Genomic DNA, 13,141 nt, shown 5'->3' with positions numbered 1-13,141 from the left:
CTTAAACTCAATCTCTGGCATGCTGTTATCACTGTAAGTCTACTTCACTGAGAATAATAGAGGATTCAGGTTTTCCATCAGCCTATTCTTTTCTCCCTTGCACTCAAGAGGAAAAGCTTTCACACTTCAGTCTCAGAGAAAACAGTCACTCAAGCTTCATTGCTAGTCAATGGGGTGTGAAACCAAAATCAAAATCCTGAGCAAAGTGTCGCATTAACTCTCATTGCTGCAGGGATATGAGAGAACAAGCAGCCTGTTTGCTGGAGCTTCTCTTTGAACTCAATCACAGTTTCACATTTGGCTGACTTGTTAAGAAATGCAAAATAAATAGCTGGTGCCAGTTTCTCACTAGGAACAAACCCTCATGTGTTAACACTGTTGGATCCTTAAAACCTGGCTGGGTATTTCTGGAATAAACTTAATACTTCAAACTGATCTTTATTTAACTTAACCAATGTAAATTACTTTTAACAATGTATTATTATTTACAGTAGCAGAGTGGAGGGACTTTTGTGGGCATAATTTGTATTCTCAGATGATTTATTTATATTAGAAACAATATCGATGGCTTTCATTTGATAAACCCATTAATATTGTTGTATTGTTGTTTTGTTGTAAACATAATTAGCCACCTCATGGTTTAAGTTCTACAGGCAATAAAACAAATGCCAAGGAGTTTTTGGCAATCTGTATATTGCCTGTAACTGGTCTATAAAATAGGCTCCTAGTTAATTCATTGCTAACATCAATCCCACCTATAGTCAGTCTACTGTAGGGGTGTCAAACATGCGGCACGTGGGCCAAAACCGGCCTGCCAGAGGGTCCAATCCGGCCCGTGGAACAACTTTGGAAAGAGAAAAAAATTACAGAGAAGACATTAACTGCAATCTTTCAATAAAAGTAGCTGCTATTTCAAATTTGTCCTCTGGGGGTCGTATAAAATCATAGTGCTATGGCGCTCCGGGACTATTTTCTCAAAGTGAATAAAAATAGATTACTTGCTGTTTGCATAATCCGGTTGATATTCATAAAGACTTTTTAGAGCACTATAAGATTATCCAATTAGCAGGAAAGTTTACGTACATATAAACTTGTCACAGTAGGAACGGTGGATCCACATTATTTGAAAGGAGCCACATATTGTGCATGTGCGTACCATACATGTGCATGCATTACATGTGCGCTCTGTCAATACTAACACTAGCACTATACTCCAGCAAACCAACTGTTCATGCTGGAGCTGAGGGGTCCAAAATAATCAACTTTACCTTCTTCATTATTATAATCTCTCTGTTCTTTTGCAGTACACATTACACTCTGTGTCAGGTGAACGGGAAACCTGTGTGTTTGGTGGGTTGGCAGCAGGTTTCAGGGCTTAAAGAGTTAAATATTCGGCCCACTATGAGACTCATCATGGAGAAAAATAATACAGCGGTTTTTGTAGAAAGATAGTTCATTAAATGTTAAAATTTTCAGAACAAATTTGTACTTTTTTGCACTAAAACAAAGGGAAACATTTGGAGTTTTAATTATCTACAGGTTATTATGTTATGATTTTACTGGTCTGGCCCACTTCAGATCAACTTGGACTGTATGTGGCCCCTGAATTGAAATGAGTTTGACGCCCCTGGTCTACTGTATTTAACCCTTCATAGGTCTATTGATTTGACTGTCTTTGTATACAATTATTAGCTTGTTAGGTTTAAGGTTAAGGTGTTGGTTTAATAGGCTAATACTAATCATTCAGCAGTCAGTCATATTTTTTAATTAGGTATTGCCTTTGTCTCCAATACACCACTCCCCTGTTATCCCATAAACATACGTCTATGTGTTATACTACAACCAATCAGCTTCAGGAAGCAGGAATATTTCCGCATAATATTTATTTCATCCAATCACAGAGACGCATTCACAAGGTTTAGAAAGCACAATTTCCCTACAGCCAATCAGCATTTAGAGGGGCGGGGCTTATTCTCTGGTACCAGTCACTCTTTCTGTGTGCGTTCCAAAGCAACATTTCAAACTAGAATGGCGACCGCCGTCTGCGGTCTGCAGTCCACCGGCAGCAAACCAGCCAAGCTCCACCGAGAGCAACGGAGGAAAGCGAAGGACTCCAGGAGGAGACAGGCGGCCCTGTTGTTCCTCACTAACATCTCTCTCGACGGACGGCCCCCGTGTCAACTTAATAATGGAAATACAGACCAAACAGCCGGCGAGGAGCTCCGACTCAGGGACAGGGACGGAGGTTCAACGGTCGTGCCCCCGCCGGCGGTTAGCCAGCGGCCGGTCTCCCAGGTGACAGAACCCGGTGCGGCCGGGAGTGGCTCCTACTCCAGTATCCAGGGGGTGGTCAGTCCGACCCGGCCTTCTTTGGTAATGTCTCCGGGACCAGCCGGTACAAACGCTGTGGGGGCGAACGAGGTATTTTTGGAGAGTGGTAGTCTGTCCGAGACGCTCACCCCGGACACCCCTCAGTCCCCTGCGCCCCCCGGACACCAGCCCTGCTCCCGGGTCAGGTCCACGCCCGTCGCGCTGAGTCCAGTAACGACCGGGAACACTGTGGATTCACGGCAGAGGTGAGTGAAATATGGGCCGGTGTCCCATCGTGGGCCTCAACCGGTGTGCTGACTTCCGCATGAAAATGAAAGAAGCAGACATCTTTAAAGAGCGTTAATAATAATGTCTCAGGGTTTTTTTTATATCACCTTTAACCTGTTAATTTAATGTTCATTGAAAAGGTTAAACAGTGTGGGGTCCTCTTTGGAATATATTTTGATCCCATGTTTACAAAACATTCACCTGTCTCTGTGTTCACTTTGGATGCTTCGTGTCCTTTAGGTCATTTTCTTCAGTTAAACAAAGAAAAAACTGAAATGATTGTTTATGGAGCCAAGGAAGAAAGGTTAAAGGTTACTGCTCAGCTCCAATCTGCAAGGATGAAATGTCCAAACCAAGCCTGAAACCTTGGTGTAGTCATAGACTCAGATCTTAATTTCAACAGCCACATTAAGATAATTAAAAAGCCAGCCCACTATCACCTTAAGAACATATCAAGGATTAAAGGACTTATGTCTCAGCAGGATGCAGAAAAACTTGTCCATGCATTTATCTTTAGCAGACTAGACTACTGTAACAGGGTCTTTACAGGACTCCCTAAAAAGTCCATCAGACGACTGCAGCTCATACAGAATGCTGCTGCTCGAGTCCTAACAAGGACCAAAAAAGTAGATCACATCACTCCAGTTCTTAGATCCATACACTGGCTTCCTGTTTGTCAGAGAATAGACTTTGAAATCCTGCTTATGGTTTATAAAGCACTGAATGGTTTAGGCCCAAAATACATTGCTGATCTGCTGCTACTCTATGAACCTAACAGGACTCTTGTCAGCTTTTTGCAAGGTGGAATTGTACCTCTTTTACATCCCACGAGGGCTTTACCTAATTTGTGATGCAAAGAGACTTACAGTCATTCCAGAGAACACAGCCAGCCTTGTCATGTGAAGGCCCTTTGTTTGCCTAATGTTATACCAGCATTACTGAGGTCTTATGTGCCCTTCATGATCTTTGCACAGGTTGAGGAATGTCTCTGGTTCTCCTGGGCCCAAGGTGCCAAAGAAAGTCCACTTCATCAAGAGCATGAGGCAGTATGATACCAGAGGATGCAGGTAAGTTTCCCAGAGTCATGTAATGTACAAAGCAAAACAAGTCTATAAATGTTATTTCCTTGTTGTAAAAACGAGAAACAAACAATAAACAAAGGCTGTTTAATCTGAAACAGGACTTAGACTCATAAGCACAGTTACACTCCTGTTGCTAGTATTTTAATAAGCTGCTTAACTCTGGCACAGTGACATAGTTTATACTGCAGAGGAATAACAACACTACAGCTGCTTAGGAGCGATGGCTTCTGTGGATTTAAACACCAGTGGAAGCTCTGCAAATGCCAAAAGAGGTGCAGTATGGAAATCCAACACCCCTTTGCACCTAGAGCGAGGTGACCCCTACGCTGGACAGGACTGAAATACCATCCTGTGTTAGAAAACAAAAGTGATGAGTTTGTTTGGACTGTGATAAAAGCATGCCATGATTTTCCCCACGAGTCAATCCTTTTATTTTTATTCCCATTTCACTTTTCCAACATCTCATGCACACATGTATGATTTTGAGTCACGTGTTTCTGCTGGTGTGTGATGTGGCGATCCGAGGTTTCCTCCTTACTTTGTCTTCCTGTGAGAAGCACTCGGTTCATGTTCCTTTCTGGGGCTGAGGCTCGGCTTTATTGGTTATATAACTGAGCTAACAGAGAGGGGATTTCTGTGTTGCTAAACTGTCCCCTGGAAGTGATGTGATATCTCTCCCTGAGACCCGCAGACTGCTGACTGTGTGGTATTGATTTCTGTTTAGGGAGAGGTCTGGTGATGTTGTACATTTTTTTTTTTAAAGGTGCCAGAAGCATTGTTGTTTCCGGTGGCTGTGTTGCCATTTTGAAGAGAGGTCTTGAGAATGTGTCGTGTGTTTGTTGGTTGCTTGTCTCTGATTCAAGACAGCTCTGCTCTTGGTCTCAGTTTTGGCCTCTCCAAGTTAACGTTGCTTTAAGCTCCTAATTAAAAAAAATATGGCCTTAAGATGCCAAAAATGTCTAAAAGCACTCGGGTTTAGTGGTTAGGTCGTGTGCCTCATGTGCAGAGGTTCTAGTCCTCAAACAAGTGGCCTGGGGTTAAGTACAACCTGCAGCCTCTTTCCTGCATGTCACCCCCCCCCCCCCCCCCCCCCCCTCTCTCCCTGTTCCTGTTTCTATCCTCTTTCCTATCCTACCTAAATAAAGGCCCAAAAAATATACCATAAAAACACTCACTGCTGTTTTGAAGTCTCAGTTTGTTTGCCAGCTCAAATTTTACTTGACAAAATGTTTTGGTTTTAGGTCTTCAGTAAAACAAAAGCTCATCTAGGGCTCGTGCTTCTCTCGGGTCTCTCCCCTCCTGCTCCGTGTTGATAGATATTTGGCTTTGGTAGTGCCATAGATCCACAGAAAAGTGGCCCAGTGACGGATTTCTCTGTCACTGAAGCTCTTGTGCTGATGAATACCCCCGTGCACAGCAGCTGTCACTGAGGTAGATGCTTCTAGACTGACACACCATCTGTTTTGTCTGCCTGTACTTGCTGTGTTCTGCAGGATCGTGCTGATTTGTGCCAAGCGGTCGCTATACGCTGCTTTCTCAGTGCTGCCCTATGGAGAGAGTGCTCACCTCAGGTACACAGAAAAGCACCAACCCAAGCAGAGAGCACCCACTCCTCGCTTTTACGTTGCCATCATCCTTCCTTTGTCATCCATATCATCATATCTCTCAGGACAGGGTGGTGTGAGAGCACGGTGCTGTAACAATGACACAAATGTGATTCTTTCTGAACAGTGAGGTGAAGCTGGACGCTCAGAGACAAAGGTTGTCATCTGTGGTGGCTGCTGACTTACTACCTTCCCTGGAGGGAGTGGAGCTCGGCGCCTGCGGCAAGGTGGATGTCTCTGTGATAGAGAGTAGAAAGTGGAGCAGAAATACTCCCATTAATTATAAATCTGGTTATCGCTGACTGTTTATTTATTCCTCCTCAGACGGTGTCGTATGCTCAGTTTCTCTATCCCACCAACGCCTTGGTGAGGCAGAAGAGCAGCGGCGGAGCGACGGAGGGCTGCACAAGTCAAACCCCTCAGTCACGTCTCCGTGGCAACGGGCAGAGGAACTTCACCCCTGCTCGTCCAAACAACGGCCTGGCTCAGGAACCGGGTACGAAAACAGACACAGAGTCAAATGCTTCCTGTGAGGAGCTGCCCTCAGATAGAAGTAATCTAACTGTTTGTGTTTTCAGTTGTAGAGGAGGTGGTGGAGTACGACCCCAACCTGCTCAGTGACCCCCAGTGGCCCTGTGGGAGACACAAGAGGGTCCTGATATTTGCATCATATGTGGTGAGAGTTTGATTTGTTCATGCAGTGTTTACATCGAGTTTTTCCTGTTTCTGGAAACCTGGTCTACAAGAAATGCACCGGTCGGAAGACGAAGAAGAAGAAAAGAGTTGTTGGGGCGTACATTATTTGTATTGATAGACATTTGAGATGGTAAAAACTTGACCAATGGAGGTCCATACTTATTAGATTTGCAAAGGGGTGGAACATTTCTGGTAAATTTACATGGGAAGTTATGCGGGGGAATTTTGGAAATATTCCAAATTGGAAACTTTTCATGGGAATTAATAGGATTGTATAGCAATTAACTGGGAATTGAGGGTAATTTAATGGAAAGGCATCACATCTAAGCATAAATATTTGTTTTGTTATAAGCAGACAGTTAAATATTACTCATCCCTCTGACCCAACCCATTCAAAAATTAACAAAAATGCAATCCCAACAAAGTCCCATTCAAAATGCAAATAAAAAAGCATCTCCCCTCAGGCTTCCCAATCTTAGCCTCTGCAGCATTCTAGAAATCATCTGTGCTTCATGTGATGGAGGAATGCACAGTGCATGTAGGGGGCGTGGTCTCAATAGCGCTGCAGTAAGCAATGTGCTATATGCATGTGATTGAGGAATAGCATTAATATTCAACTGTACTTGCCTGAAATCTGGTTGTTTTAGTCAGGATTATGCTCAAATATATTTTTACCAACTATATTTAAGTTCCCTATTAAGAGCCAACCTAGTAAATTTCTGGTTTATTCCCATTAATTTCCATGGAAAGTTTCCAACTTTGAAAATTCCCAGAATTTTGCAACCCTAATTCTTATCAAACATCATTGAAGCTTCTTGTCCTCGAAGGCCACCGTAGCTTCACCTATGGAAGGGGTGAGCAAGGGAGTGTTTCAATCTAGAACCTGACCACTAGCTATCACTAAATATGCCATTTCTACACACTGTACCTTTAAAAGTATGAGTGTTGCAGACCAGTTAAGGAATGACAATGCAAGTATTTGTATTTAGAATAGAATAGAATAGAATAGAATAGAATAGAATAGAATAGAATGTACTTTATTGATCCCAGAAGGGAAATTCAGGTGTCTGGCGGATAAAATTCTAAAAATCACATAAAACAAGTAATTCAGATGTCTGTCAGCTCATCTCCCATTAGCTAGAGAGTTATGAAGAAACAAACAGCCAGTAGTTATCAAAAACAAGATTCAAATATATAGCAAAAACAGAGTAATCACAGAGAGCTGCCAAACTGTGCTGCTACCAGTAGAAGCGCATCATTCAGATTAAGATTAAGCTAACTCATTCAAAATTCTGAGCACAGGTCTAATTAAACCACATTTTCAGATATGAAGCTGCAGCATATGATGCATGTAGGAGTTTCAGTCAGCTCCATTAGATGTATAGCAAACACGGCTTGAAGTTCGGTGATTTAAAAAGAGTCAGTCGTTAACATTTAAAGTCATGTACTCCTGCAAATAAATGAAATATGTTAAATATAAGCAAATCATGATTTGTAATATGCTTCATCTGCTGTCCTCGCGTGTTCATATTTGACTTGATCATTGTTCAGATGAAGCTGTTCTCTTTTGAGCCTCCAGTCATTAGTTTAAGAGTAAAATGCTTCCATTATATCTTATTCACAGTATTTTATAGCTGCTGAGCTGATTATGTCATAAGACTGTGACTTCTAGGATGTTTTGAATTAAGACTGTAAAGCTTTGTTCTGAACCTCGCTGACACGAGCCTCCTCCGTCCTGACTCTCTGATTGTTTGTCATTTTCTCTGCAGACCACCATTGTTGAGTACGTGAAACCGTCTGACCTGAAGAAGGACATGAACGAGACTTTCAGAGAGAAGTTTCCTCACATCAAGCTGACTCTGAGCAAGATAAGAAGGTACACACATATTACTTTGATGCTTTGATTTTCAGCTCATTGTGCCTCCTCACAGTTCCTTCTGATCTGCTGTGAACAAGTCACACGGTGTTCTTTTTCTTATGAGACTAACAACCCTCTGTTCCCTCACCCCCTCTTCTGGAACAGTCTGAAGAGGGAGATGCGGGCTGTGAGCGAGGAGTTCGGCCTGCAGCCGGTCACCACGGCGATGGCTTTTGTTTACTTTGAGAAGCTGGTGCTGCAGGGTCGCCTCAACAAGCAGAACAGGAAGCTGGTGGCGGCTGCGTGCGTGCTGCTGGCTGCAAAGATCAGCAGTGATCTGCGGAAGCCAGAAGTCAAACAGCTCATAGACGTGAGTAAAGTTTCCACACAGAGTGGAAACAAAGACATGTTGAGCCTTTCTCAAAGCGGTCCCTGCACACTGCTACTTTGACACAGAGTGCACTCTGTTTGAAGTCACACCCACAGCTTAGTGGAGCACCCTTCATCAAGGTGGAGGGATCAGATTTAGCTGCAAGCTTTGTTATAGACACCTCTTACTGCTGCTGAAGCAGGAACTCAATGTGACCATGGTTACAATCTGTAGTTTATAAAAGCAAATATTTAGCAGACTCACAAAATCTTCACAGAATGAGAAATACTTCCCTTACATTTTCTATGATTCTGATTATTCGATGCAGTGTTTATAATCTGCCTTACGTCCTACTTGTAGATAAAAAACACTTCATTCAAATTTAGATAAAAGCAGTTTCTGTCCGTGCGAGCTACAAAACAGAACTTTAATTTATGGAGCATCTCTCCTGATGAATGATAAACTGTGTCATAGTAAGCCAGCATCAGTGCTGTCGGAGGGTGTAATAACTCACTCTCAGTCCACACTCAGAGGTTTTGGACGGCACTCAATGTGGCAGACCCTCAGCGTGAATGTGCAAACATAGTGGAAGTGTGTAGGGGGCCGTTTTGGAAAGGCCTGTCGAGTAGTAACCTGTGTTCCCACTCATGAGAGGGAAGCACCTTCTCTATGTTTTACTGAACACTTTTTTTCTTTCAGCAGCCCGTGTTATTCATAGAGAAGAAGAAAAATCTAAGGATGATTAACCCTCCTGTTACCCTCAAATTTCACAACAGCTTTTATCCTTGGGTTCAGTTTGACCCCAGCAATTTAAACCTCCAGAAACTGATTGTTACACAGGTTTATGTGTCAGGTACTCTATGTTTCTTTCTCGACTACCTAAATAGCCATTTAAATAAAATACATTTCAAGCATAAACACAATTTAAAGCATTCAGAAGGACTTTATTTGTTAAACAGAACATCAAACTGCTGCAAGTTTGTCATGCTCTCATCGGCCCTGCCTTGTTTCTATGTTATCAAAACGTACGGCACAGGACACATCATTGAATGTCTTTAGAGACATGTTGGCTGGAAATACTATACCTCAATATCATCCAAAACCATCAAAACAAATGTGTGTAAAATGTTGATATTTCTTATGTTTTATACAGCTAAAACAGCCTGGGGTCAAATTGACCCAAAGGAACACCAATGCATAATTTATTTTTACAGGAAATTGGAACATATCAACATTTTAATTTTACGTTTTCATAGTTGTTCCAATTAAATTAGGAAAAGTCATGAAATATGAAGCCAAAGAAATAATGTTAGTCATTAATTTAGAGACGTTAAACATTGAATGGGGTCCAATTGACCCCAAGGATAATAGGAGGGTTAAACTAGTTAATGAGCAAGCTGATTATCTGAGAGCTGCAACCTTGAAACCTCACCACAAGTGTGAATCTTAACAATGTCTCTTTAAAAACTGATCATATATGAAGAGAACATGTGGCTGCAGCAGTGAATAACCAACAGCTGTTACCTTTTAAGATTTCAGTCCTACTGGATTTTGAGATCAGGGCTACCTTTGATACAAACAGTGTAATAATGTTAAATGCTGTGCAGTTGAAGCCACATAATCAAACAGATGCTAGGGAGGACTTCTCTCAGATTTGTGCGGTGTTTATAGCTTGTAGACCTCCTCCAAGTCTCCCTGTGAAGCTAAGTGCAATTAAAGAAGTGTTCATAAATGACTACCGAATTCATCAATGAAATAAGAGGAAGTAGAAATAGTACTAGTGGTTATTTCAGTCTGTTTTAACAAGCAATGAGTTCAAGTTACACACCAGTTACAAACAAATGCACAGAGGGTTCACTGAAAAAGGAAAAAAAAAATAATTTCATCATCCTGCAAGAAAACAAAAAGCTGTCCATTCATCACAAACAATCTGATCTGTGCGGAGTGAGACAATCTACTGTCTGCTCTCAGTCAAACAGTAAAGAGAGAAACTCCACCGAGCACACCTCGCTGCATCGTTTCAGCCGTTTAATCCTCTGTATCTGTTTCTCCTGTTTCTCTCCCGATGGACGAGCAGAAGCTTGAGGAGCGTTTCCGTCTAAACAGGCGAGAGTTGATCCCCCTCGAGTTCCCGGTGCTGGTTGCCTTGGAGATGGGACTCTACCTCCCCGAGAGCAAGGTCATGCCGCATTACCGCAGACTGGTGCAGCAGGGTTAGACCGGATCCAGTGAAGCCCGACACTCCGGTGGTTTCATTAGCAACATCAGCAGGTGTGTGTGTGTATGTGTATGTGTGGATTGACCAGTAAATAAGCTGTGGTGTTACTTCTGGTACTATTTATTTCTGTCAGTCGTGACTCCCTGTATGTGAAGAAGACCTTGTTTACACAGATGTTATAGATTTGATGGCGTGTGTGTTTCTGAGTGTGTGTCTGTGCCGTTCTGATGTTGATGCAGTCCTGAGCTCTATGTTAGAGAAGGTCTCTGAGCACATTAATGGTGCTTTTATTTTGGTATCTTGGTACGTCCTTTCACTCTTCATACATATTTAACTAAAGTGAGTGCTGTGATTTCTGTGTGTGAAACTCTTCACCTGCACCTTCATGTTGACTATACACACTCAGTCTGTATAGTATTTATTCTAAAGACAAAGAACTCTGTTGACTTTTGTAATCGCCTTCTGAAGCCACTGTGACACGGACACGTTTTCAGCGTTTTTATACTGAAACATGACACTGTAGATGACCGTGGCTGGGAAAATGTGATACTCGGTAGTTACTACAAATGGAAGAGGCCTTTTTAATTTATGCTGATGTAATATTTGTACTTTTGTGCCAAAAAACCTGCAGCCACATTTATGTATTTATCTTGTTCTTGAATCAAACGTTCACACTCCTGTGGCTGCTCTGTGATCAGACGTTGTCGGTGTACAGAGTGAACACAGTTACGTTATGGAGGACTGTGGAGGCATGTTGTATTGTTGTTGTGTTTTATGATGTTACCCAGGGATATTTCTTTTTGTAAAATGCACTGGAAGAGTCGTCAAATATTCAGTTCTCAGGAATTTTACTTTCTCTTGTCTTTGAATGTCTCATCGTCATACTGTATCTAACCCAAAGAGATGTTTAAAGTAGGGATGCACTGATCCTACATTGTCACTATATGTACCAATCTCTGCACCATGGGTAGCTGTTCATACTGAGAACAGATCCAAATGAAGTGTTTAACCTAATGACTATCAGCATGGAGAGACTGGGGACTAGGGTTGCAAAATTCTGGGAATTTTCAAAGTTGGAAACTTTCCATGGGAACTAACAGGAATAAACCAGGAATTGACTAAATTGAAGGTTGTCTCTTAATAGGGAATTTAAATACAGTCGGGGGAAATATATTTCAGCATACTCCTGACTAAAGTTATATATTTTTGGGGCTTTTTGCCTTTATTATATAGGACAGCTGAAGAGAGACAGGAAGTGTGGGGAGTAGAGAGTGGGGGAAGACATTTAGGAAATGGTCAACTGGTCGGGAATCGAACCAGCGACCCCTGCGATGAGGACTGTGGCCTCTGTATGTGGGGCGCTTAGACCACTAGGCCACCAGCGCCCCTAATCCTGACTAAAACAACCAGATTTCATGTAAGTACAGTTGAATATCTATGCTGTTCCTCAATCACATGCACATAGCACACTGCTTACAGCAGGGCTATTGAGACCACGCCCCCTACATGCACTGTGCATTCCTCCATCACATGCACAGATGATTTCTATGATCCTGGACCACACTTTTGAGCCCAGAGCACAAGACTATTGAAGCCACACATTTGAGCCTGTGGACTACACAAAGTGAAGTCAGTTTTGATATTATGTGGTAATATATTGAACAAATTTGATGTATGGTACTAATGTTTAACTTACAATTATCAAATTGAATTGTATTATTTTGGATGGATGTCTGCTTATAACAAAACAAATATTTATCCTTGGATATACCTTTCCATTAAACTACCCTCAATTTCCAGTTAATTCCCATAAAAAGTTTACAATTTGGAATAATTCCAAACTTCCCCAGCTTAACTTCCCATGGAAATTTACCAGAAACTTTCCACCCCTTTGCAAACCTACTGGGGACATCTTTACAACCTCAGGCTGGAACTCAGCTCAGCATTGACTGGATTGTATTATAATGATCATTTTACACCAGCAAATAAAAAAAAAATCTTCTGCATAAGTATAAAACTGAAGTGCAGCAGGTAACTGACATCAGAGAGTTCAGTTTAAATTTCAAAAGAATAAGAGAGCACTGAATTGAAAAACTATGTCCTCATTATACCTGATTCAGCTTTTAAATGGATCGTGTTGAGTGAAGAGTCAGTGCATCCCCGGTTTAAAAGTTGTAACTGTAGCTCTCATATCACTGTCATCATCTCTGCTTCATTACACATCAGTGAAAGATAACCGACTGTGATGCTTTGACAGAACACGTCTCTCAAAGTATGTGAGGAGATGTTGAGGTTGCCTTTAAAAGAAGTGCCAGACGGTCTTTCTTTGGATGCTGTGAGGCGTTTGAAGTATGGGGGGCGAACAGTGCCTGAAACTACAGCGGGCAGCGAATCAGTTGAAACCGCGTCATCATCTGTGATATTTTGCGTTGACATTTCTCTGCTGCTGTCCAGATCTCTAAATGTTTATCTCGTCTGGGAGAGATTACTGCAGGCTGCGATGGTGATTCAGTTTAATGTGTGTGTGTGTCTGCAGTGGTGAAACATGTAACGCAATAAACGTCCAAACAGATCTGTAAGCGCACAAAATGTTCTAAGTGTACGGTTGGTGTCAAATGGTGAATGTTCATTGTTTTCATACTGTTAAATGAATGTTTTTCAAATATATTTTTAAGACACTGAAAAGCTGTTTGTGTTTTTTTCTTCAGGTCTATA

The 13,141-nt window shown here is 41.9% G+C and overlaps 1 protein-coding gene across 1 annotated transcript; it reads left to right on the top strand.

The window, feature by feature from the left end:
* The first annotated feature begins 1,984 nt into the window (after window positions 1–1,984).
* Window positions 1,985–13,111, top strand: cables2a (Cdk5 and Abl enzyme substrate 2a). The gene is made up of 9 exons (XM_034696630.1): window positions 1,985–2,576; window positions 3,573–3,665; window positions 5,174–5,251; window positions 5,412–5,511; window positions 5,609–5,780; window positions 5,863–5,960; window positions 7,750–7,856; window positions 8,004–8,208; window positions 10,286–13,111. Exons 1-9 carry the CDS (start codon window positions 2,029–2,031, stop codon window positions 10,424–10,426), a joined length of 1,542 nt encoding a protein of 513 aa, XP_034552521.1. The 5' UTR covers window positions 1,985–2,028; the 3' UTR covers window positions 10,427–13,111.
* Window positions 13,112–13,141: the final 30 nt, after the last annotated feature.

This window comes from Notolabrus celidotus, chromosome 11 (assembly GCF_009762535.1).
Source record: "Notolabrus celidotus isolate fNotCel1 chromosome 11, fNotCel1.pri, whole genome shotgun sequence".
Lineage (NCBI taxonomy): Eukaryota > Metazoa > Chordata > Actinopteri > Labriformes > Labridae > Notolabrus > Notolabrus celidotus.
This window is presented reverse-complemented; position numbering and strand designations above follow the sequence as displayed.